Source organism: Salmo salar, chromosome 23 (assembly GCF_965601325.2).
Source record: "Salmo salar chromosome 23, fSalSal1, whole genome shotgun sequence".
Lineage (NCBI taxonomy): Eukaryota > Metazoa > Chordata > Actinopteri > Salmoniformes > Salmonidae > Salmo > Salmo salar.
In genome coordinates, this window is record NC_138313.1 from 32,836,097 (window position 1) to 32,862,771 (window position 26,675).

At 44.9% G+C, this 26,675-nt stretch overlaps 3 protein-coding genes across 7 annotated transcripts in view; 1 reads left to right on the forward strand and 2 right to left on the reverse strand.

The window, feature by feature from the left end:
* Positions 1 to 16,231: 16,231 nt before the first annotated feature.
* cks2 (CDC28 protein kinase regulatory subunit 2) lies at positions 16,232 to 18,071 on the forward strand. The gene is made up of 3 exons (XM_014169726.3): positions 16,232 to 16,481; positions 16,933 to 17,060; positions 17,468 to 18,071. Exons 1-3 carry the CDS (start codon positions 16,423 to 16,425, stop codon positions 17,509 to 17,511), a joined length of 231 nt encoding a protein of 76 aa, XP_014025201.1. The 5' UTR covers positions 16,232 to 16,422; the 3' UTR covers positions 17,512 to 18,071.
* Positions 17,713 to 21,434, reverse strand: cimap1d (CIMAP1 family member D). 5 transcript variants are annotated; one of them, XM_014169721.3, is made up of 5 exons: positions 20,886 to 21,434; positions 20,697 to 20,777; positions 19,794 to 19,904; positions 19,106 to 19,240; positions 17,713 to 18,735 (listed from the first exon to the last, which is right to left on the reverse strand). In XM_014169721.3, the coding sequence occupies exons 2-5, from the start codon at positions 20,743 to 20,745 to the stop codon at positions 18,248 to 18,250; spliced, it is 783 nt and encodes a 260-aa protein (XP_014025196.1). In that variant the 5' UTR covers positions 20,746 to 20,777; positions 20,886 to 21,434; the 3' UTR covers positions 17,713 to 18,247. The 5 variants fall into 5 exon arrangements, with proteins under 5 accessions (XP_014025196.1, XP_014025200.1, XP_014025194.1 ...); XM_014169725.3 differs by having other exon boundaries at positions 17,713 to 18,732; positions 19,124 to 19,240; positions 20,883 to 21,433; XM_014169719.3 differs by having other exon boundaries at positions 20,883 to 21,431.
* An 861-nt stretch (positions 21,435 to 22,295) lies between these two features.
* The window catches only part of LOC106584419 (C3 and PZP-like alpha-2-macroglobulin domain-containing protein 8), a 53,694-nt gene continuing 49,314 nt past the window's right edge, over positions 22,296 to 26,675 (reverse strand). Inside the window, exons 41-43 of the mRNA XM_014169727.3 lie at positions 25,762 to 25,836; positions 23,655 to 23,838; positions 22,296 to 23,216 (exon numbers count right to left, since the gene is read on the reverse strand). Of these exons, the coding sequence (XP_014025202.1) occupies position 23,216; positions 23,655 to 23,838; positions 25,762 to 25,836 (260 nt within the window). The 3' untranslated portion in view covers positions 22,296 to 23,215. The remainder of the gene's footprint in view (positions 23,217 to 23,654; positions 23,839 to 25,761; positions 25,837 to 26,675) is intronic.

Below are 26,675 nucleotides of genomic sequence, written 5' to 3' on the forward strand. Positions count from 1 at the left end.
TTTTCTGATCAAATTGAATACATCTGTATCTGTAATACTTAGTGTGTTTGGCAATGCAACTAATTTGTTTGCACTACAATACAAGGAGCTAATGTTCTCCTGGTTTTCAGTGTGCTGTGCCACTGCAATCATCAGGGGAATAAGTCAAGCTGCGCATGCACTACATCTCATTAGCAACCATTACAGAGCCCAGAGATGTGATTACAACTAGCAAAAACACACTCTCTGGGAATGCTGTTTCCATGTAACTAATTTCACAAGGAAAACTATCACACATGGGGCCCGTGGAAACAACTGGAAGTCAGAAAATCAATCGATGTAAACAATTTACAGAGGTTTAAAACAGTTGTTATATTACAGTTCTAAATAAGACGATGTGCATGTATTCTGTCTCAAGTTAATATTATTGCATAAGTGATGGAGTGCAGAAGTAAAATTACAGTAAAATATGTGTTTATCCAGCTCTCTCTCTCTCTCTCTTTCTCTCTCTCTCTCTCTCTCTCTGTAACTCTCTAACTCTCAAATGTCACAGGAACAATGTGGTAAGACCAACAAACATTTGACATTTAACAGTGTTATTTATCAACTCAAAACAAACACACTGTTGACTGTATTGAAGAGTGTGATTGATGTTATCAGATTCCTTACATAATCAATGTAGAAAACCTGGACATTTTCTCTCAGCCTGGTCTAACCCACAAACTCTGGGACAGAGGGGGATGGGCTTTCCATTGTTTACAGACACCCAACTTCCACACATCTGCTTCTGGCAAACATTGTTGCTTGGGGCAACTCTCTCCTGACCTGTGTCTTGTGACCTGGTCAGCCAATCTGTGGCCTAGACAGCTGCAGGCAAACCCTAGCACAATCTCTGAACTCTTTAATTGCATTTTGGAGCCCAGGTTGAGCACTAGCTGTGTAAACCCCTGGCTCCATATTAAGGCTGGGCGATATTTTGAACTAATTTAATTAATTAACCGCTATTTGTATTTGAGGTTTGGGCCAACAGCATTGGTCATATGGACACCGAAACACACTAAACACAATATTTCACTGTAATAGAGGAGAAGTAAACCTTTCGACCCATACCCTCTTTATGATCCAACTTCTCAAATTTTGAGCAGAGCAGACACTACTAAAAGGGATGTACCAATGAACATTGATTCTGGAAAATGAATGCTCAGTTTGTTAAATGCGCATTACGGTACCACGTGTCGCTAGCAGTATTTTTGTCCCAAAAAATATTGTTATACTAGCTGTTTAGCCTGTCTTTTAGAAATGTGCAATAAGCATAAAACCGTTATATAAGGAATTGGCAACTCGTTCTCATTCTGGTAGGCCACTTGATTTCAACATGTGAACAAACTGGACAGGCTAGCATGCTGTTCAAACAGTTGGAGACGGACAGAAGGGTGTGTTCATAATAATTCAACTGTGTTGCCTTGTTAGCTGAATTCAGAGCTTGTGATTATACCTAGATCCAAGTTGGCTAAATTTTGAAATATATATATTAGCTGGCTACTCACTAGCACGTGGGCCTGTGCTTGAGAGATTGTTTATGAGACCTGTGTTCATTTTCTATAATGCCTGCTACATTATTAGTGAATGTGCATTATGCATGGTTCTGGTTAAATTTGTAACAAAAAGGGAATTTTTATAGACTGACCTGAAAGCCAGATCAGTGACTATTGCAACAAAAAAAGCAGGTATAACTATTTTGATAAAATAATTAAATTATTAGTGGTTCTTATGGTTGTGGAAGGCTTATATTCAGCCTACCGGTAGGTATAATTTACCAAGCTCTGAATTCATAAGATTATTGCTGACTGTTTTAAATGCAATGCATTTGACCTGTAATTGTACAACAAAGCTTATTGAGAAAACATTTTTAAAAATGTAGATATACAGTGCATTCGGAAAGTATTCAGACCCTTTGACTTTTTCCACATTTTGTTACGGTACAGCCTTATTTTATTCCTCAATCTACACACAATACCCCATAATGACAATGCAAAAACAGGTTTTTAGAAATTTTAGCAAATTTATTACAAATAAAAAACAGATACCTTATTTACATAAGTATTCAGACCAGTGGCGGTTGGTGCTGTTTACTATTAGAAGGACGTTGTTTTTATGAGCATGGCCTTATTTCAATTACAGCATATTGGATGACTGTCAGTCATATTCCATTCACCCAGCTCAATGTAACATCAATAGGTTTAGGCTACTACATGATACTTCAATTTGCCCAGGTCGAGAGGCAAGTTGGAGTACATTTACATTTACATTTAAGTCATTTAGCAGACGCTCTTATCCAGAGCGACTTACAAATTGAGTAATCAATGTGACAGACAGTGACACATTCAATACTGCCTTGCACACTCTTGCCTGCATCTAGCTGATCTGGGGTGTAATGATTAGTCCAAAGAGTTGCAAGACTGAACATTTCAAATGTACAAAACAGGGTATGTCCATCCTCATTTCATTTTGTTATATTTCAGTCTTCTGTGATGTATATAAAGTGTAATATTGGGAGGAAACTTAAAATGCACGCACCCCTAAGGGGCCCCTGTGTTGAGGATCAACGTGGCAGATGTGTTGTTACCTACCCTTACCACCTGGCGGCGGCCCGTCAGGAAGTCCAGGACTTTAAAGTACTAATTAAGTCGTTTTGTCATCCTTACTGCCTCTGATCTGGTGGACTCAGTAAACTCAAATACTGCGTTTGTAAATTATATCTGAGTGTTGGAGCATGCCCGTCTGTTTCTAAATAAAATAAAAACAAGAAAACTGTGCCGTCAGATTTGCTGAATATAAGGAATTTGATGTATAGCATTTACATGTTACTTTTACTCAAGTATGACAATTGAGTACTTTTTCCACCACTGTACATAAGTACATTTTAAAGCAGATACTTTTACACTTTTACTCAAGTAGTATTTTACTGGGTGACTTACACTTTGTAAAAGCCATTTGTAAAAATGATAAAGATGCCCTCATTCGCTAGTGACTTAAGCTGACTCTAACTTGTTCTGACCCACTACAAGCGGTCCGGCAGGAACAGATGTGGCCATATCCAGAGTTGTATTCTCTAGTTCACCACCAGACATTAGCGCACACACACACACACACACACACACACACACACACACACACACACACACACACACACACACACACACGTAGAAGTGATCTTTATGGTTATTGCAGATGCACACTGAAAAGTCCTTCTCTAGCCAAACTTTGCGTCTTCATCGGCTAAAGACGATAACCACTCTGAGCTAGAGTGGGAGGAGCTAGAGTCCACCTAGTCCTATCTAGCAGGACAGGCAGGGTAGAGGGGCAGATGGCTCACCTACTGCGGCAGAGGAATATGGCACAACGGCTACAACTGTCTTTGGCAGCTCACTGGCTACTGCGGAGGTTGGTGACTCTTTCACCACTGCTGAATGCAATGGCTCCCATGGTGGAGCAGGTGGGGACCCCTGGGTGAGGCTCGTCAGGGATCTGGAGGCAGGGCCCGGCTGGGCCCCAGAGACAAGGTCGGGTGGTTCCCCAGGTGCGAGGGCCGGAGGGTCTAACATTGCAGGCGGCGGGCGACCCTCCATAACTGGAGACAGCAGGCACCCCAGGTCAGGAAACGGAGAGTCCCCCAGGTCAGGAGGCTGAGGGTCTAGCAGGGCAGGAAACTCAGGGCCTGACTGGGCAGGGGTCTTTGAGCTTATTCACTGGACTAGTTATCAAGGCAAAAGGCGAGACACAGATGCAGACACAGGAGGCAGATGGTTGGAGTCTTACCATGTTAAATAATCCAAAGGGGTAGGCAAGAGAATGGTCGTGGACAGGCAAAATGTCAAAACCAGATCAGAGTCCAGGAGGTACAGAGTGGCAGACAGGCTCGTGGTCAAGGCAGGCAGAATGGTCAGGCAGGCAGGTAGGTAAAGAGTCCAGAAACAGGCAAGGGTCAAAACCGGGAGGACTAGAAAAAGGAGAATAGCAAAAGGAGTATGGGAAAAACACGCTGGTTGACTTGACTAAACATACAAGACGAACTGGCAGAGAGAATCAGGAAACACAGGGATAAGTCCACTGGGGAAAATAAGCGACACCTGGAGGGGGTGGAGACAATCACAGGAACAGGTGAAACAGATCAGGGCGTGACACTAGTATTACTAGAGAAAGTTGATTGTGAATCTAGAATCCAAGATGGCGTAGCAGTCAGACGTCTTTGTCCCGTGTCCCGTGTATATATCCTTTATCTTTTTTCTTCAGATATCTTTTTTATATTTTTCCTAAACCTCAACTTCAATAAACTCTCCTGCAACCCGCCTCACCCAATGTGGTATGGATCTGCTATTTTCTAAAGTATTTTTCTTTACTTTCGAACCGGTATCCTCCAACAGAAGCTAGCCAGCTAACTAGCTAGTAGTCAGCTAACCACTGCTAGCGGTCATCAGCTAACCTCTAACTCGGAAATCTCTCGCAAGTTTGCACAACGCGATTCAAACCAGAGCATTCCGGACTTATTTTCTCTCCATATCCCCAGATTCCTACCGCAAGCTCTGAACCTTTTCACCTGGATCATCGCAGATAGCTAGCTGCAATCCGAGTTGCTACTCCTGGCTAACGTCTCTGTCCCGAAGCAAGCACCAATTAGCCTGGAGCTAGCCCATGCTAGGCCCATCTCCCGGCTAGCTGAAGAGGTCCATCAGCCACTCCTTGGTCTACAATACCTATTTTGCCAATTGGCCTAGACCCCTTTTACTACACAAAGCCCTGCTAATCCATCACGACTGGACTACTGACGTAATCTGCCCGAGGGTTCTTTTTGCAACAGGCCCCTCAGTCGCGACGTCCCCTGAATACCCATCAGCTAGCCTGCTAGCCGCGGCCCGCTAGCTGTCTACAGCATATCGGACTGTTAGCTGAATAGGTCCATCTACCAATTTCTTGGGCCACTATACCTATTTTGCCAATTGGACTGATCACCTTTACTACACGGAACCCTACTAATCCATCACGGCTGGTCTGCCAACGGAACTGCACGAGGAGGCTACAACAGACTTCTTCTGTCGCGACGTACCTCTAAGGCCCTTCTGCTAGCTTGCTAGCCCCGGGCCTGCTAGCTGCCTGATTCGCCGTGTCTCCAGCCAGTTTAACTACTCACTGGACCCCTATGATCACTCGGCTACGCACGCCTCTCCCTAATGTCAATATGCCTTGTCCATTGCTGTTCTGGTTAGTGATTGTCTTATTTCACTGTAGAGCCTCTAGCCCTGCTCAATATGCCTTAGCTAACCCTTCAGTTCCACCTCCCACACATGCGGTGACATCACCTGGTTTAAATTATGTTTCTAGAGACAATATCTCTCTCATTGTCACTCTATGCCTAGGTTTACCTCCACTGTATTCACATCCTACCATACCTTCGTCTGCACATTAAGCCTTGAATCTATTCTATCACGCCCAGAAACCTGCTCCTTTTACTCTCTGTTCCGAACGTACTAGACGACCAGTTCTTATAGCCTTTAGCCATACCCTTATCCTACTCCTCCTCTGTTCCTCTGGTGATGTAGAGGTTAATCCAGGCCCTGCAGTGCCTAGCTCCACTCCCATTCCCCAGGTGCTCTCATTTGTTGACTTCTGTAACCGTAAACGCCTTGGTTTCATGCATGTTAACATTAGAAGCCTCCTCCCCAAGTTTGTTTTATTCACTGCCTTAGCACACTCTGCCAACCCGGATGTCCTAGCCGTGTCTGAATCCTGGCTTAGGAAGACCACCAAAAACCCAGAAATTTCCATCCCTAACTATAACATTTTCTGACAAGATGGAACTGCCAAAGGGGGCGGAATGGCAATCTACTGCAGAGATAGCCTGCAGAGTTCTGTCATACTATCCAGGTCTGTGCCCAAACAATTCGAGCTTCTACTTCTAAAAATCCACCTTTCCAGAAACAAGTCTTTCACCGTTGTCGCTTGCTATAGACCACCCTCTGCCCCCAGCTGTGCCCTGGACACCATATGTGAATTGATTGCCCCCCATCTATCTTCAGAGCTCGTGCTGCTAGGTGACCTAAACTGAGACATGCTTAACATCCTACAATCTAAGCTTGATGCCCTCAATCTCACACAAATTATCAATGAACCTACCAGGTACAACCCCAAATCCGTAAACACGGGCACCCTCATAGATATCATCCTAACCAACTTGCACTCCAAATACACCGCTGCTGTCTTCAACCAAGATCTCAGCGATCACTGCCTCATTGCCTGCATCTGTAATGGGTCTGCGGTCAAACGACCACCCCTCATCCCTGTCAAACGCTCCCTAAAACTCTTCAGCAAGCAGGCCTTTCTAATCGACCTGGCCTGGGTATCCTGGAAGGATATTGACCTCATCCCGTCAGTAGAGGATGCTTGGTTATTCTTTAAAAGTGCCTTCCTCACCATCTTAAAAAATCATGCCCCATTCAAAAAATGTAGAACTAGGAACAGATATAGCCCTTGGTTCACTCCAGACCTGACTGCCCTTGACCAGGACAAAAACATCCTGTGGCGTTCTACATTAGCATCGAATAGACCCCGCGATATGCAACTTTTCAGGGAAGTCAGGAACCAATATACACAGACAGTGTAACGCCCTGGCCATAGAGAGGGGTTTTTGTTCTTTATTTTGGTTAGGCCAGGGTGTTACATTGGGTGGGCGTTCTATGTTCATTTTTCTATGTTTTTGTATTTCTTTGTTTTGGGCCGTGTGTGGCTCCCAATCAGGCACAGCTGTAGTTCGTTGTTGCTGATTGGGAGTCACACATAAGTAGCCTGGTTTTCCTTTGGGTGTTTGTGGGTGATTGTTTTCTGTTTAGTGTGTATCCTGACAGGACTGTTTTGCTGTCATCTTTTGTTTATTTTTGTAGTGTTCTCTTTTTCAATTAAAATTCTAAAGATGAACACATCCTCCGTTGCACCTTGGTCTAATTCTGACGACGGCCGTTACAGAATCACCCACCAAAAACGGACCAAGCAGCGGAGGAAGGAGCAGCACAAGGAGGGGATGAAGCAGCGTGCTCGGGAGGTCATGGCATCCTGGTCGCTGGAGGTGTTGGAGTCAAGGATTGACTGGACATGGGATGAATTATTTGACCACCGCAACAACCTGCCGAGGGAGAGCGACGGACATGGGAGGCAGCCCCCAACATCTTTTTGGGGGGGCACACGAGGAGATTGGCGGAGTCAGGCGGTAGAACTGAGCCAACTCCCCGTGCTTACTGGAGGCAGCGCAGTACTGGTCAGGCACCGTGTTATGCGGTTAAGCGCACGGTGTCTCCAGTGCGCGTTCATAGCCTGGTGCGCTATAGGCCAGCCCCCCGCAAGTGCCATGCGAGTGCAGGCATCGAGCCAGGATGGATTGTGCCAGCTCAGCGCGTCTGGTCTCCGGTGCGCCTTTTCGGTCCAGGTTATCCTGCACTGGCTCTGCGCACTGTGTCTCCAGGGCGCTGGGAGGGTCCAGTTCGCCAATGCCTGCGCTCCGCCCATGCCGGGCCAAAGTGGGCATTCAGCCTGGAGTGTGGGTAAAGAGCCTACGTACCAGAACTCCAGTGCTCCCCTACAGCCCGGTTTATCCTGTGCCTCCTCCTCGGACCAGGCCTCCAGTGGGTCTCCCCATCCTGGTCAGTCCTGTGCCTCCTCTACGGACCAGGCCTCCATTGGGTCTCCCCATCCTGGTCAAGCCTGTGCCTCCTCCACGGGCCAGGCCTCCAGTGGGTCTCCCCATCCTGGTCAGTCCTGTGCCTCCTCCACGGACCAGGCCTCCTGTGGGTCTCCCCAGCCTGGTGAGTCCAGGGCCAGAGCCGCCAGAGCCGCCCGCCAGTCCGGAGCCGCCAGAGCCATCCGCCAGTCCGGAGCCGCCAGTCCGGAGCCGCCAGAGCCGCCCGCCTGTCCGGAGTAGCCAGAGCCACCCACCAGCCTGGTGAGTCCTGTGCCTGCGCCCAGGGCCAGGCCTCCTTCATGTCTCCCCAGCCTGGTGAATCCTGGGCCAGAGCCGCCCGCCAGCTTAAGCATCTCCAATCCAAAATTAAATCTAGAATTGGCTTCCTATTTCGCAACAAAACATCCTTCACTCATGCTGCCAAACATACCCTCGTAAAACTGACTATCCTACCAATCCTCAACTTCGGCGATGTCATTTACAAAATAGCCTCCAACACTCAACAAATTGGATGCAGACTATCACAGTGCCATCCATTTGGTCACCAACGCCCCATATACTGCCCACCACTGCGACCTGTACACTGTCGTTCGCTGGCCCTCGCTTCATACTCGTCGCCAATCCCACTGGCTCCAGGTCATCTACAAGTCTTTGCCAGGTAAAGCCCCGCCTTATCACAGCTCACTGGTCACCATAGCAGCACCCACCCGCAGCACGTGCTCCAGCAGGTATATTTCACTGGTCACCCCCAAAGCCAATTCCTACTTTTCCTTCCAGTTCACTCCCACTATCCATGGTAGCTATTGTGATGTGTGTGTTTATATGGGATTATCCAATTGTGAAACATTAATAAAAATGAATCTGCCAATTAAATTATTGTACTTTTTTTTCTGTTTGTGTGTGACGAAGACAATTAGTGATTAAAGCAGTAGCCTAACCTAGCCTGTTAGCTAGCTACTACTGGTGGATATCATGTTAGCTATAAGTAATCTATAGAGATTTGAAACAATTTGCTACCATGTCTAAGAGACAAAAACTCAGGAAGCGAATATAAAATAAACAATGAGAAAAGAGGCACAATTTCTAAACCAAAGAAATTCGCTGGTGAAATGTATCCACGTGGAGCAATGTCCATCAGCTGGTGTGGAGAATGACAAGCCTACATGAACAGGCCATTCATTCGCCAGAACAACAAGCCCCCATTCGCTGATTCTAGCAGCAAAGAGGGCAAACCGGAGGAGTCCGAGCCATGCACTTCCACCGATGATGACAGCTCTCTGGCTGGACAAGAGACAAGAGCACCAGGCCTAGCCACACCTCCAAACAATGCCGGGAAAGACCCTACTATCTTGGACCCAGACTCAGATTTGTCACTCCCCGTCCCAGATGACAGTGGTGGTGCTGCTGCTAAATCCGACTCCCAGACAAAAAACATAAAAGATCCCGGTGAGTGGCCAAAATATATGAATGGATCGTTACAGGATATGTTAGTGCAGGCTGGGCCACATCAGGATAATGAGGGGAATTTCCCAAGCGATGAGGGGCAACGGAAGTTTTCGGTGGCCCACTACAATAAGAGGATGGCAGGGGGCGCAGATTTTTGTCTCTCCTAGGGTGGCAGAACGTCCAGGGCCAGCCCTGATAGTGTGCCCATAATATTTGAATTGTGGAAGTGTGGTCATAATCATTAGGATATTTTTGCGATCCGCAGTAGAGGTCTATGCCCACCAACCTTCAGATGTGAGCTAAACAGTGCACTTGCACTTGAGATGCGTTTTAAGGCTATGGATGAGAAAGTTAACTTATAATTTACAAAAATGTATGCCAGTTGTATGCAGCTTTGACATCTAGTAATAGCAGGGGTTACATTAAATAGGCACAATATTTTTTTACTGATGCATTTGGCACTATTCAATTCATACACACACAACATATAAATAAAAGCAATCACTGTGAAAGTTGATAGGTTACATGTAGGCCCTTCCTATATAGGCTATGCGTAGCACTTCGTTCAATTTATCGAATCAGTTATAGTTTTCTTGCTCAAACACCTGTCAAACTGAGACATTGCTCTCAAAACATAGGGATGTCGTTTCGCACGGGACTAGCTTTATCAGAGGACCTTGGAGTTGAGAAGCTCCTGACTGCAGTGTGCAGTTCGGGACTGGGCTCAATGTGGGCGGAGTCAAACGGTGGGACGGGCTCAATGTGGGCGGAGTCAAACAGCGGGACGGGCTCAATGTGGGCGGAGTCAAACGCATTTAACCCGAACCCTTCCCGTCTCCTTCAAGGTCACCCAAGTTGAGGTAAACGTCGAAGGTATCAACATCAACGAAAGAGAATCTTAATCGAACCTAACCTACATGGATAAAAATATAAACCATGGAAGTAAGTGAGACTGTCATCATGCATAATGTACTTTGTAATATTCATGTTATACCAGTGCAGTGGTATATTTTGTATTTGACCAACTACCGCACCGATGTTAGCATAGCGTTAATTAACACCCTTTTGCTTGTGGGCTAGCTAATTGCTCACAATGAGGGAATCTTATTTGGACAAATTTGCCTACTTGAGCAGTAAGCCTAGGTTTACAGTAAAGTTATGTAATCGATTTGATCATTGATTTTCTGTGTTTCTTCAATGTATGCCTTGTTGTGCTTGGTTGGCTCTAAATTTGTATCGTTAATGCCATTCTCTTAGTTACACATAGCGAGTCTACACGGCCTACACATAGTATATACAATAATGAAATCACCTGGTCCCAACATACATGGCAAGTCAAGAAAAGTCATTGTAACTTGTCCACATTGCAAACTGAAGTTAAATAAGAAAAACTTCTAAACATATTTACGAAGAAAGCCTACACATTGCTTTGAAACAGTGTCCAAGGAAAGATTTTTGGCATGTGAGTGCACTGATGTGAGAAATGGTGTGTTTGCATTCGAAAAATACATTTTCTGGTCCAGCCACACCCATACATGTTGTGAAAAATACTTGGGATAATTCAGTTCCAACTGTGTTCAAAACTGTTATGCATGCTGGAGTATAAAAAGCTGTTGAATTGTACTTTTTCTTTACTTTCACATACACTGTGTTCACAGAAACATTGTTCAGATCTTGTCCCCTGGACCTTGGAGGACTTTTGGTGTGGATGATGTTCAGGTTGGATATTCCTTTAAGTTATTCCACTGAACTGTACCATTTGATTGTCATTCCTGTATTGAAAATTGTACCTTGTTCACATCACAGGGCCTACCAAAGCAAGGTTTCTCAAACAATTGTGGGATGTTTGTTTTGATGGTAATATGCTGGCTATTCAGTATATTATATTAGTCCTATTTTCTGTTATAACATATGAAAAGTTATTGTTATTTCTGTGCTTGCAGCATGCAAAGCAGACTATTGTTATTGCTCATACTTTTTCTTGTTTATTATTCTTGACACTTTTTGGAACCTGTTTCCTACAGTTTTTACACTACACACACAATTCATACATCAACCTCCTGCAGAGCTGGATGCTGATGTGACTTCTTGGGGGGGGGGGGTCTTCTACATCCTGAAATATATTCCTAGGGGGGAGTTGTATTATTGACTCATTCCTCTCTGCCTCCTTCTTTCCACTCCTTCCTCTTTTGACCTCACCCTCTCACCTTCCCCCCCTACTCACAAGGCAGGCAATATGCTTGACCTCATCTTTACTAGATGCTGTTCTTCCACTAATCTCATTGCAACTCCCCTCCAAGTCTCCGACCACTACCTTGTATCCTTTTCCCTCTCGCTCTCATCCAACACTTCTCACTCTGCCCCTACTCGGATGGTATTGCGCCGTCCCAACCTTCGCTCTCTCTCTCCCGCTACTCTCTCCTCTTCCATCCTATCATCTCTTCCCTCTGCTCAAACCTTCTCCAACCTATCTCCTGATTCTGCCTCCTCAACCCTCCTCTCCTCCCTCTCTGCATCCTTTGATTTCCTCTGTCCCCTATCCTCCAGGCCGGCTCGGTCCTCCCCTCCTGCTCCGTGGCTCGACGACTCACTGCGAGCTCACAGAACAGGGCTCCGGGCAGCCGAGCGGAAATGGAGGAAAACTCACCTCCCTGCGGACCTGGCATCCTTTCACTCCCTCCTCTCTACATTTTCCTCTTCTGTCTCTGCTGCTAAAGCCACTTTCTACCACTCTAAACTCCAAGCATCTGCCTCTAACCCTAGGAAGCTCTTTGCTACCTTCTCCTCCCTCCTGAATCCTCCTCCCCCTCCCCCCCCCCCCCCTCCTCCCTCTCTGCGGATGACTTCGTCAACCATTTTGAAAAGAAGGTTGACGACATCCGATCCTCGTTTGCTAAGTCAAACGACACCGCTGGTCCTGCTCACACTGCCCTACCCTGTGCTTTGACCTCTTTCTCCCCTCTCTCTCCAGATGAAATCTCGCGTCTTGTGACGGCCGGCCGCCCAACAACCTGCCCACTTGACCCTATCCCCTCCTCTCTTCTCCAGACCATTTCCGGAGACCTTCTCCCCTACCTCACCTCGCTCATCAACTCATCCTTGACCGCTGGCTACGTCCCTTCTGTCTTCAAGAGAGCGAGAGTTGCACCCCTTCTGAAAAAACCTACACTCGATCCCTCCGATGTCAACAACTACAGACCAGTATCCCTTCTTTCCTTTCTCTCCAAAACTCTTGAACGTGCCGTCCTTGGCCAGCTCTCTTGCTATCTCTCTCAGAATGACCTTCTTGATCCTAATCAGTCAGGTTTCAAGACTGGGCATTCAACTGAGACTGCTCTTCTCTGTGTCACGGAGGCTCTCCGCACTGCTAAAGCTAACTCTCTCTCCTCTGCTCTCATCCTTCTAGACCTATCTGCTGCCTTTGATACTGTGAACCATCAGATCCTCCTCTCCACCCTCTCCGAGCTGGGCATCTCCGGCGCGGCCCACGCTTGGATTGCGTCCTACCTGACAGGTCGCTCCTACCAGGTGGCGTGGCGAGAATCTGTCTCCGCACCACGTGCTCTCACCACTGGTGTCCCCCAGGGCTCTGTTCTAGGCCCTCTCCTATTCTCGCTATACACCAAGTAACTTGGCTCTGTCATATCCTCACATGGTCTCTCATATCATTGCTATGCAGATGACACACAATTAATCTTCTCCTTTCCCCCTTCTGACAACCAGGTGGCGAATCGCATCTCTGCATGTCTGGCAGACATATCAGTGTGGATGACGGATCACCACCTCAAGCTGAACCTCGGCAAGACGGAGCTGCTCTTCCTCCCGGGGAAGGACTGCCCGTTCCATGATCTCGCCATCACGGTTGACAACTCCCTTGTGTCCTCCTCCCAGAGTGCTAAGAGCCTCGGCGTGACCCTGGACAACACCCTGTCGTTCTCCACTAACATCAAGGCGGTGACCCGATCCTGTAGGTTCATGCTCTACAACATTCGCAGAGTACGACCCTGCCTCACACAGGAAGCGGCGCAGGTCCTAATCCAGGCACTTGTCATCTCCCGTCTGGATTACTGCAACTCGTTGTTGGCTGGGCTCCCTGCCTGTGCCATTAAACCCCTACAACTCATCCAGAACGCCGCAGCCCGTCTGGTGTTCAACCTTCCCAAGTTCTCTCACGTCACCCCGCTCCTCCGCTCTCTCCACTGGCTTCCAGTCGAAGCTCGCATCCGCTACAAGACCATGGTGCTTGCCTACGGAGCTGTGAGGGGAACGGCACCTCCGTACCTTCAGGCTCTGATCAGGCCCTACACCCAAACAAGGGCACTGCGTTCATCCACCTCTGGCCTGCTCGCCTCCCTACCTCTGAGGAAGCAGAGTTCCCGCTCAGCCCAGTCAAAACTGTTCGCTGCTCTGGCACCCCAATGGTGGAACAAGCTCCCTCACGACGCCAGGACAGCGGCGTCAATCACCACCTTCCGGAGACACCTGAAACCCCACCTCTTTAAGGAATACCTGGGATAGGATAAAGTAATCCTTCTAACCCCCCCTTAAAAGATTTAGATGCACTATTGTAAAGTGGTTGTTCCACTGGATATTATAAGGTGAATGCACCAATTTGTAAGTCGCTCTGGATAAGAGCGTCTGCTAAATGACTTAAATGTAAATGTAAAATGTACTATTATCATTATTGTTGTTATCATAACTATCAAACTTAACAACCTACTCTTTCTTAACTTACACTACGCTGTGTACATTGCATTGGAAGCACAGTGTGATTTCACTGAGGTATGTATAAATTATGAAATTCTCATCACTAGTGGATTTAATGTTCTTTGGGATCCCCATCCGATTGTGTGATTTTCTTTTTTAAAGGAAAACATGCAGCAAATTAGGCGATGGTAGTTCTCCTGCAGAACTTTCCCATGCCGTAAGTATTGAACATTATAAAAACTTTCATTTGCATCCTTAAAATCACTTGTTTCTCTGTAGCCAGACTGGTCTGAATATATATTTTCATATTGAATGTATGTAATGTTTGTCATTCACTCACTAAGGTCTGAAGAAGAGAGGTTTAAAGATCGAAAAAGGCGTGGCAAAAACAAAACACCCTACAGGTAGGAGGTGTCATATGATGAGTGGTAAAGTCTTAAACCAATGTTTAAAGACTTAACCCCCCCCCCCCTAATATGATGAGTGGCATAGTTGATTGATGCATGGCAAGATCTAATAGTTGTGATGACTTGTTGAGTAGTTATAGATATCACTGAAAACCCCTTTAGTAATAGTGGTTTTTGTTTGCATGGTGGTATTGTGAAAGTGGGGTGTAATTTGACTTGATCACCCAATGAGGCACTTCTCTTAATATTTATTCTTCCTTTTTCTTCAAGGAAGCAGATGTTCTTCTAAGGGACACCCTAGAGGCAGCAAGGTGGTGGAACTCCAAACATTTAAAGGCACCGTTTCCCTCCCTAGTGTAACTGGGATGGACGGGGAAGTGGACGGGGAAGACCGCATTACAACCCTTAAAGAACTACAGTTGTATGATGGACGGGGAAGACCACATTACAACCCTTAAAGAACTACGGTTGTATGATGGAGTGGGAAGACCACATTACAACCCTTAAAGAACTACGGTTGTATGATGGACGGGGAAGACCGCATTACAACCCTTAAAGACCTACAGTTGTATGATGGACGGGGAAGACCGCATTACAACCCTTAAAGAACTACGGTTGTATGATGGACAGGGAAGACCGCATTACAACCCTTAAAGAACTACGGTTGTATGATGGACAGGGAAGACCGCATTACAACCCTTAAAGAACTTCGGTTGTATGATGGACAGGGAAGACGCATTACAACCCTTAAAGAACTACGGTTGTATGATGGACAGGGAAGACCGCATTACAACCCTTAAAGAACTTCGGTTGTATGATGGACAGGGAAGACCGCATTACAACCCTTAAAGAACTTCGGTTGTACGATGGCCTGGATGAAGAGGAAAATATTCTCCTCAAGGAACCATTCATGTTCCAGTTCCAGAGAGATTATGAGATGTTCTATGTGTAGTTGACAACAAGAACATGACTGTCTTTGCCTCTTTTGAGGAGCAGGAGTGAAGCCATTTTTGAGGAGTGGTCAAACCTTGTTTTTGTCAGCTGTGTTAATTGTTTCAATTGTTAAATGTGTTATGTTGTTTAGTAAAGATGATGTAGAAGTCACCCGAGTCTCTGATCTCTTTACTGGAGCTGGTATAAGTTAATGTACAAAGCACATTCAGCTTGTCAGTATGTCTATATGGTATATTCTGTCTCCATTCTCATGAGGAAAGTAAAAGCAGTATAAATCAGGATAGGTAGTAACTGTATGCTCAATGAAATAATATAATATTTATTAAGAATTTTAACAGTACATGACATACATCTGTTGTTCACTGCAACAATATCAGTAGCTTGTCTCAAATATAGCATGAAGCAAAAAGTGTTACAACACATCTGCTGGTACCACTATATATAATATTTCTTACGATCTTCAAAAATGAAATACGTTTGTATTCAACGTGTACCTTGCGCAAACTTGTGTTTGTACTCAGTGTGTGACTGTCAAACCTCAGATGGACACGGAAGTGGGCGGGGTCAAACGTTTGACCCCGCCCACATTGACCCCGGCCCCGAATTGCACACTCCAGTCAGGGGTACTTGTTGGAGTTTGCCAAAAAAACAGTAGGTTATTCTAGGTGGAATTGTTACTCTCCTGCCATGTAAAAAATACTGGCAGATTCGGACGTGACTAAAATTACAGATGTGGACTTTTGTGCTCGTACACATAATTACATTACACGACCACCCCCAGTAAAACGAATCACTTAGAATAGGGCTATATACTATTTTTTTGTTGCATTCAGACAACAAATATTCATGATTGTAGGACGAAAGAAGCAAGATAAATGGACATTGACATTAACTCGACGAGCAAACCAATGGAAAAATCTAAAGGCTAAAATTGTAGAAATAACTCACCATGTGTACAGCTGTCAAAGTCAGAAGGCGGGGGCGGGGCGCCACGCATGCAGTTTGTTTTGCCCACGCGCGGCTTCACCAATCCCGGCTAAAAGAGGGACGGTTTGACTTTCAAATTTGCCGATACACTGCAGATGACAATTTGAGTTGTGTTTATAAAAATCTAGCCAGCTTTCGCTTATCAAAACGGACAGCTATCTGAGAATACGACCATTTATCCAGAAGATTGTGGTATATACTTCTGTTCGATTAAATATGTCGAAGAAACAAATTTACTACTCTGACAAGTACACAGATGAAGCATTTGAGTACAGGTAAATTAGGTTGAAGTTGTAACGTTAGCTACTACTGTACTGTAATACTGTTAACATGCTTGCTTACTAGCTAACGTTAGTTAACTTGCTTTGCTACGGAAAGCAAGTGCACCAACTCCCATGGTTGGTTAACTAGCCAACGTTAGCTTTAGCCATAATACTGTACTTGGCAAAATAATATTGATACTGTTATTATATTTGTTGGCTGGCAACTGAAGGCTGCAGGATTCATTTGTTTAGTGGGCTAGCGAACTGTATCATGTGACTTGGTTAACGACCGCTAACGTAAGCTAATACTATCAGCTGGTGTTGCCACAACATGTTCAAAGTTATTTGGCCTACTGGTGCTAGCTAGCTAACGTTACATCTACTAGTAAAGTACTTTCTAGTTAGTGACGTTAACTAGATAGCTACGTTAATTGGGTGAATTCAGTGTCCCTTTCCTACACAGGCATGTTATGCTCCCGAAACAGTTATCAAAGCTGGTGCCCACCTCTCACTTGATGACAGAAGATGAATGGAGGGGTCTGGGGGTGCAGCAGAGCCAGGGCTGGATCCACTACATGATCCACAAGCCAGGTGAGCTATTGACCGAAAGTTAGCAATCCAGTCTCACTTAACATATAGTTACCAAGGACTGACGTGTCATACAAGCAACATCTTTTCTAAAGTATTTACTTATGTCTCAAGTCTTCTCATTACTGGTTATGAAAAGATACATCAGGAATTGCTGCTTTTCTGACATCCTCTTTCATACATAATTTAAATGTACTAGCTAGCTTTCTATTCTAGGCCATATATTGTATTGCTTATTACATGACTTTGCCACAAACCAATGACCTCTTTTCCCCAATCTTCAATGTTGTCCTGATCACATCCCTACAGATGTAAAGCCATTGTTATGCCATCTGCATGTTTGAAAATAATAGCCATCTCTACTAGCTTGAAGTCAGTACTGAATTAGCTACTTTTTGTTTTACTTCTAGAGCCGCATATATTGCTTTTCCGAAGACCACTTCCAAAGGATTGAGTGGAAATCATCTTCCATGTCCCTGAAAGCCACCTTAGTTGAATTGTATGGTCTTTTATGACTAAACAAGATGTACATCTCTCCATGTGTTTTGGTGTATAGAATAGACCCTTTAAGTTTTTTTTTTAACTCCCTCCCCAAAATGTTGGAGCTATGATAGAGGCAGACCGAGTGTTGGAAGGCTCGGCCCCCACAACCAGATGATAAGCAGTTCTGCTTTTATTGGTACATGGCAACAATATGGATATGGAATTTCTCATTCATTAGACTTTACAGAGCTTGAATAACACTTGCTACACTTTTATTGATGTTTACTTACTTGTCAATATGTTGTATTAATGAACAATGGTCAAATTGAGTTTTCTTTCTTGAACGTGGAATATTGTATACAAAAGAAATAATTTTGCATGTTCTGAAAATGTTTTTATTTTGTCTGCTTTCCTCTATGTGTATATATTTGTATCAGACAGTATACATTTGGACTGAATAGTCACATTTCTGTTAACTCTAAACAACACTGCTGTTGCTGGACAGAACGTAAATTAAAATATATTTCTTTACTTTTTGTGTGGAAGTTTGTATATGTTCTGTATCTAAATGTCTTTCACTTCATATTTAATATTAAGCCAGCACAGCAGTAGAAATGGTTCTCTATTGTCATCTCAAGTTCTTTGTTTTGCAGATGAATCTAACCTAGTCCCATATGACAGAGGAACATAGTTGTGAGAAGTGCTTTTCAGTCAGCTACATTGACCACCAGTGGGGTGACAAACTCTGAGTGTCTGATGCCCAGAGAGAAGGCAGGGGCCCGGGGCTTGTGGACAGTCACCTTCTCAGGATTATGAGTTCCAGGGCCAGGCTTCAGAGTGGCATCGTTGGGAAAGCCATGGCGACCTAGCATGGAGAAAGCTGGTTGCCTGGGCAGGTAGACACTTGGATCTGTACTGTTGTATCTACCTGGGCCTGGGGTCTTGGACAGGTCCTCTGAGGGACCCCCTAATTTGCAGTGCCCTGACATGGTATAGCTTGCACTGGCTGGCTTGGTGGGAACTTGGGGGCCCATGAGAGCAGGGAGACAGTACTTGTTGGGGGCAGGTACTGAGTCGATGGTACGGTAGCGAGTGCGGGAGCCCATGGTGTAGGATGGGGGTCTGCGCTGGGTGTTGCATGGAGGAGCATTCTCAGGGCTGTATGCCCCAGGTCCAGGAGTCTGGAAAAGCCCTGCTGGTGGGAAAGCTGTATTTAGCTTTGGCTTTATGTGAACAAGCAAGATTCATAAGTGGAATGCAGTAGATTCATTGTCAATTTAAAGTGTATGCATATTTGTGGAGTGTTCATGAAATTCAGTTGCAACAGCTGACAGCAGAAGGCAAGGCTTGAGCTGTCACATCCAGCTGTATCTTGTTGCCATACTGCTGTAAGTGGCTTACAAACTGCCACATGCAACAAGGTCCTTATGTAATTAACATCTCTTAAGAAAATCAACATTTTCACATCTAGTAATGAGCTTTTGGTATTTGACAAAAACGGTTATATTTTAATACAACTTTATAGGCACATTAAAACATCAGCTCTGAATTGAAAGTGTATTTACCTGAAGGTGGGAACTTACTTGATGATCCTCTCACTCTGCCCAACATGGAGTATGCGGGGTTGCCATCCCTACCGAAACGGGTGATTTTTGCATCAATGTAATACTGAGGCCCAGGACTGGAGTCAACACCGTACACTACACAACCAAACAAGAGAAACTTATCAAATAACTGACATACAATACTGGTTAGATCTTTGGGCCAGTAACTGAAAGGTTGCTGGATCGAATTCCCGAGCTGACAAGGTCAAAATCTGTCGTTCTGCCCCTGAGCAAGGCAGTTAACCCACTGTTCCCCGGGCCCTGAAGACGTGGATGTTGATTATGGCAGCCCCCCCGCACCACTCTGATTCAGATCGGTTGGGTTAAATACGGAAGACATATTTCAGCTGAATGCATTCATTTGTACAACTAACTAGGCATCCCCCTTTCCCTACTGTAGTAAGTTTGCCAGTATCCTAAGGACAGTGTCACATTTGGCTGATAAGTTGTATACTGTACTGTAGTAACAGGGTTCTTGTGACAGGTATTTGTGGTGTTGTTTCCCCCCAGTGGCTTTACAGTTACATTACAACATTCAATATTCCCTTTCATGATCAACTAATACTAGTTGAGGTAGTTTCCCTTGACCATTAGAGTAGTGTGTCATGTTCATCTTGGGGGGCTCTTCAGTGGCTGCTGTAGCACTCACAGTTGTTGCTCATTCTGCCGTGGAAGGAGTAAGCAGGGCTGGTTGGCTTGGTGAAGTCATGGCCGATGAAACCAATAGTTGGTGGCAGAGCGTAACGCCCAGGTCCTGGCCCTGTGGGGTAGATATTTTACACAATAGGTTGAGGACCTGTGTGTGCGCATGAAAGGATTTGGTCTACTTCACACATATTACATTATATACATTATGGTGTAGTGATGAATAAGCTGTAAAGGTTCATAAAGACGTGCCTGAGGATATAAACAACATATTTACATCTGGCTGGTGAAAATTAGACATGCTAGGAAATCCAAACAGCTGACTTTCACAGCCAGAGAAAGTGCGACAGAGAGTACACTAAGATACAACCTGGGAAATGACTTTTTTGTAAAGTGTTTATTTTAATTTTTTCACCAACTCTCTTGCACTAGCTCTATGCACACTCTACCAACACATTGCACTGACACTCCAACACACACACAACATACACTCACACAAAACACACACTTTCACATTATTTTATTGTAGTACTATTGCCTTATTTAGCCTTTTTTTTACTTTTTAACTGCATTGTTGGGAAATGGCTCGTTAGTAAGCATTTCATGGTAAAGTCTACACCAGATGTATTCGGCGCATGTCGTTTTTCATTTTGATTTGATTTGACATTACGTCAGCATTCACATTTTCAGATGCCTGTGCACACTGCACAAGCAAAGTTACTACTGCGAGTTCTGGCAAGTCCAAACTCTGAGAAATAATCAACTCCTCCAGTCAGTGTTCCCTCTCTGACAGGATAATGCATTCAATTACTAGCTAGACATGTTACATTTACTCAATTCAGAATAGATGAGTGATCTATCTGTCTTGAATAAGTACCGCAAGGGTTGTTCCATTCAGGAAGCTCACCTTTCTCTCTGCCAGCAATGATGGGGCGCTTTTTCACCTCCTCCCCCATGGTCAAATAAATGTATGGTCCTACAAGTCGTCCTACAAAAACATCCTCCAAATCATTACACAAACTGCTCAATTCAATCAATAATAAGAGGGAATTAGACAATACAGTATGTACAAAAACACAGGTAGGAAGCATACTACTGTAAATGTGGACACAAACAGGCTCCAGCAATGCATCATAGCCAGCAGGTTCCTCTCTCCTCCGTGTGGTAGAGGTGATCTTCTGTGTCAGATGGATGCAAGCTCTCTACTCAGCAGCATGGCCCTCCTTTATCCATCCATCATCTCCCAAATCCTGAGTGAAATTCAGTTTGGAGTTCGCCTATTCAGTCATGCATACCTTAACAGCCTGCGCAGTTACACCCTCCAAAATAAGAACCACTACCATCAATGACCCATAAATACCATAAACATTCAGCCTCTTGGTTAGAAGGGCCCTTTAAAGGACCAAATGTTTGATCTCACACCAACTGTGTCCAACTAGTCCATCATCTCAGCCAGTTAAATAGCAGCTCAGCCAGAGGAGCTCACTCTGCTGGTGCTTAGAAACCATGTCATTACTTGGATTCACTCTAATGTAACAATATCTCCACAGAGCAATCCATGAAACCAAGATCCCCTCTCCCTCCTTTCTCTTTTCACTCTCTGTTCATTGCAGCGTGGAGGCAGAATATCACACTTCAACCATGCATGCAGTTGCCAGGGAGACGTTCCAGGATATTCAGTCTCAGCAACCAGGTCTCCCGCATCGCTCGGTCAGCGAAGCGAGCGCTCTCTCTGTCCCTACAGTACCTTCCCCATTCATACAACAGATCTTCCACTCATACTGTACAGATCCCATTCACACTGTATATCAGAACTAACAGTGTCCCTTACAGAGACCAGCAAAGCCATGGAGTGGACAAATATTCTCCTTCTTGACATAGTGCAGTATATGATAATACACTGAAAGCGAGAAAGACTATGCATATCATAAGACACGTTATCTGACATTTGTCCACCACCACTCCTGTAGTTTGATCATAGGACTCATTGCCCTCTCAATAACCTCTACATTGAAACGACATATCCATGGGCCGTTTGGAACGTAGTCATTTTAAAACAACACACTGAAAGTTGCCAGAAGCTATACGGTAACTGACAAGGTTGACAAGTGCCTTAACCATGGTCTGCCCGAAAACAAACATTAAACATTTACAGGCTCTAACTCTCTCCTGGCTGCTGTTTAGGTAACCTGAGTGAGTTGTTAACAGGGACAAACATACATGTTAACCCCACTGCACACAGCCATGCCAGGGGTCACAGTCACAGAGGGCATTCTGAAGGGCTACAGTGTTTGACAATAACACAGCTCATTGCTTACAGGATGACAGGAAATTCTCCTCAGGCTAAACTACAGTTGCAAAGGAAATGGACCGACACAACTCCTTAACCACCAGGTCTGCTCCTCGTTTCCTATGTAACATATAGGCTATACATATAGGGAATAGAGTTACTGCTACCCGGGGAGAGACAGTAGCATGAAAAGTTAACTGCAAACAGAGACATGGATTGTATACAAAGTTTATTCTTTTTCAAAAGCAGCTGTATTGGAAATGGATGTGGGGTTACACTGGTTTAAATGTGGTAAATGTACCGTAGTTCCAAACTTTTATTCTTGTTTTAGGCTATCAAGAGTCAAAATTTAACAAAACAAAATAGCTTATGCACTGTACAATCATATCCCTGTGTGTTCAACAGTAAGGTGACAGCTATACCCAAATATGACTTATTATGTGGAGATATTGCTAGCTTGGTAAAATATCTAGAAGAATTGAGCTTATATTATCCTCCAGTTTAAGGCTGCAGAAATGCAGTCTCGATCTTTAGCAGGTTAAACACCAAATAAGTATATAAAGATATCAACTGTACACCTCAGTGTTTGAGCTAAGGCTTCCTCCGAATAAGAATAATAGGTGCATCATCTTGTTATTTTTGATGAATTAAATGAAGACATTGGTGTAGGTGACAGGACAAGAAGGCAATAGGGGGCGGCATTGGAACAAATAAAACAAAAGCACTAGCTACAAATAAATACCACAGATAGAAAAAACAACAAAACATTTGTTTTAACTCAGGTGTAATTACAAACATAAATACTTGATTATTCAATCTAGAGATTACAGAAAAACAATAAGGCACTACAGTAAATATCAAAGACGCTATGGTGTCTACTGGTGAATAGGAGTTATACAAGAGAGAAAAACAAAGAGGGCTAGAGGGGGAGTAGCTTAGTAACGCACACACACACACACACACACACACACACACACACACACACACACACACACACACACACACACACACACACACACACACTTTGCTTCCTTTCAGGCTGCAGTCCCCACTCTTCCTTCTCTCTCCACTCACTAACATATTCACAAACAATGTACAATTTGGAGATCTGGCTGGTGATGCCGTCAGGGGCAGTTTCTGTGGAGGAGAGGAGAACAGGACACTGAATAAGATCTCTGATGAGGTTCTTCATTGCAATCGGATAGATAGGTACAGATATGCTATCTTTGATGTAGAGGTATCTGAATACACTTTGTTATTAGAGTGGATATAAACTGACACAGGTTTGAGGTTACAAAGTCACAGTTGAGTTCATTTCAAGCCCTATCCACATTACCACAGTGTTAATGGTTCAAACCACAGGAGGTTGGTGGAAACTTAATTGGGGAGAATGGGCTCGTGGTAATGATTGGGGCGGAATCAATGGAATAGTATCAAATACAACAAACAAGTGATTGATGCCATTCCATTAGCACCGTTCTGAACATTATTATTAGCCATTCTTCCCTCAGCAGCCTCCTGTGGTTCAAACTCAGTGTTGTTGTGCATAGAGACAGAGAGGTCAGAGGGCTGTACCATCGCTCAGGGGGGTCCTTTGTGTCCAGTGTGGGTAACTGGATATCTGATGGACTCTCCTGCTCTCCCCCCTGCTCCCCTGCCTCCAGCTCCAAATGGTCCTCTCCCTCTGCAGGGAAGGGTTCTGGGTCATACTCATAGGAGTAGTAGGACACCTCAGCCATGGAACCCTGCTCTTCCTCACCTACAGCACAAGAAAGAGAGATGGAGAGAGAGAGAGACAGAGAGAGATGGAGAGTGAGTGAGAGGGACAGAGAGACACTCGAGAGAGGAAAAGGGCAGGTGGGATGGTGAGAAATATCCTTAGAAATAAGATGAGACAATTGTTCACAACAATTATTTTTATGAGAACTCTTAACATTGGCTGAAAAGTCAAGGGGCATAACAATATGTTTCCACTGAGAGTATCTACCAAAATAGTTAATTGTACAAGGTGACCAGTAGGGGTCACTATGTCCTTCTGATGTCCAGCCTCATGTAAAGCACTGCATGCACACTGCTCCTTTTGGCAATCATACATTGCAGATGAATACACACAATACACTCCATTTGTTTTCATCAAAACAAGTGTGTTTTGTAGAATTAATCATGCCCTCAGCTCTGATGCCATTTCACCACTAAGGGACATGTCCACAGAGAAACTGATTCCAAAGCCTCAATGTTTTTACTAAAGCTATTGAGAATGCTGTCAGATTCTTGGCACACAAAATCACATCCATCACAATCTACCTAACCTAATGCTCAGTGGAGCTCAGCTCAACAACATTTATTAGCTCAGAATTACACAGCTGTTCATTGAGTGTAATAATCTGGTATGATACATGTTTTCTGTATGTGTGTACCGCAGTCCAGTTTTAATGGCATTCCTGTGGTGAGGTCTTTTCCACTGTGAAGCATCAGTCTTGTACTGAGGAGACCTTTGACCTTTGTGGAACTCCATTACAGCTACTGTGAGCTGCAGGCAGGGAACAAGTCAGCGCAGGTATAGGCCACATCAAATACACACACGCACGGAAGTACACACGCATCGACGTGAGCCTACCCTACCACAGCCACGACTCCAGCTACAAACCAACATAAAGAGTGATACATCTTACCGGGATTTGTGTAACAACAAGTTATTTAAGCATGACATCTAAGTGAACCCTGTGGTGGAGCAACAAATATCTTCTTCAAGCAAAACTATCCCCCCTAAGGAAAGCCTATCCTCCTGTTTATCAGAATGTGACAGAAGCCTGTCGACGTGATCCACTGAGGCGTCAGTGCTCTACTTCCTCCTCTCCTCTACGCTACCGCAGATGGCTGGGGCAAGTCCAAACAGCCCCCAGCACACTGCAGGCAGACAGACTGATCAGACATGGAGGACAGGAGGGAAGGGAGGGCAGTGACTCTTTCATCTACACCTCCAACTCTTCTACAACACTAATTTTTTATTTCACCTTTATTTAACCAGGTAGGCCAGTTGAGAACTAGTTCTCATTTACAACTGCGATCAAACTCTTTATACTTATTTGTATATATCCAGACAAGCAAGAAGAAGCCGATGCATGGTGATGGACCTTACAGTGGGTATAGGTTATAGCAAACTATTGGAGGCAGTCTGTATGTGGATGTTCTCAGAGCGTTGCATGTGTGTAGTCTGAGCTGGAGTAAACTCCAATCCCTCATACAATACAGATCCATGGATGTATGCAGATAGACATATTTACAGTGGGCACTAGAGGTCTGGTCTTCATCTGTCAGACTTGTATACAGTGTCTCAGAGTGGGAACGGAGCAGAGCAGTGCATGAACCTCCTCACATGCCTGCACGTCAACGCCAGCTTCACTCAGAGGTGAACTCTCCAGCCCTTGCCTTTGACTGGCACTCACACACACACACACACACACACACACACACACACACACACACACACACACACACACACACACACACACACACACACACACACACACACACACACACACACACAGACTTCACACTCCTCACACACACACTCCTGCAGCCGGGAACAGCTGGCGTCCAATGAGAGATGGGAAGATAGGGGTTAGAGCGGGGGTATAGAGGGGAAAAGAGAGGTGTATGTTTTACCATGCACTGTATTTACCTGTGTGTATAGGCACAGGAGTTTGCTCAGGTTCCTCGCCTGTTGCGTTCTCTCTGTCCTCCGTGGTGGATTCCACTGTGTGAACAGACACAACAGAATCACAACAAGCCAATGTTACACAGAACACGTACTGTACGGTTATGGTAAAAGCATGATATCTTTTCCCGTATTTCCAATGTGGGTGCTTATTTCCTAACCAGCCATACACAAACAATGAGAGGCAGGTCTAAATAAGGATCCGGTCCTTTGATAATCTACTGTAAACCTGGCAGAGGCAGCCTAGTTTTCCCACACAGGTTTTGGTATGTGCTTTTTCCAAATCCACTCCACAACAAGAAGGCTTCTTTGTTGTTGGTTGGTCGTCAGAAAGGAATGTGACAGGGTTTTCAAAGGCCTGGACAAAAGCACTCTGTCATTTGGGGTTCCTTGTAATATAGTAGCGCTGGGCAGAGAGGGGAGAGAAGTTCTCCTCACAAATTTTATCCAGCAATCAGCCTGCACCGGAACAGCTGTTACCACAGCCACACACACACCTCACTCTTTCTTCTCCTACTTGTTTGTGTGCGTGTGCATGTGTGTGCGTGTGTGAGAGAGTATGTGCACGTGCATGTTGGGCTACCCTGCACCCTCTTCACAGCACATCCTCTCTTCAATTCCTCAAAGGGTGTTTCTCATAATCAAAACATTTTGGAGACATATTTTCGGTGGATGTAATGTTTGACTATGAACTATATCGTGTTTTTAGTTCTTCAATGACCGATAAATCAGAGCCACATGTGAGCCTGGCTGGCAGAGACACTGGGAGGGGTTCTGAGTCTGGCTGGCAGAGACACTGGGAGGGGTTCAGAGCCTGGCTGGCAGAGACACTGGGAGGGGTTCAGAGCCTGGCTGGCAGAGACACTGGGAGGGGTTCT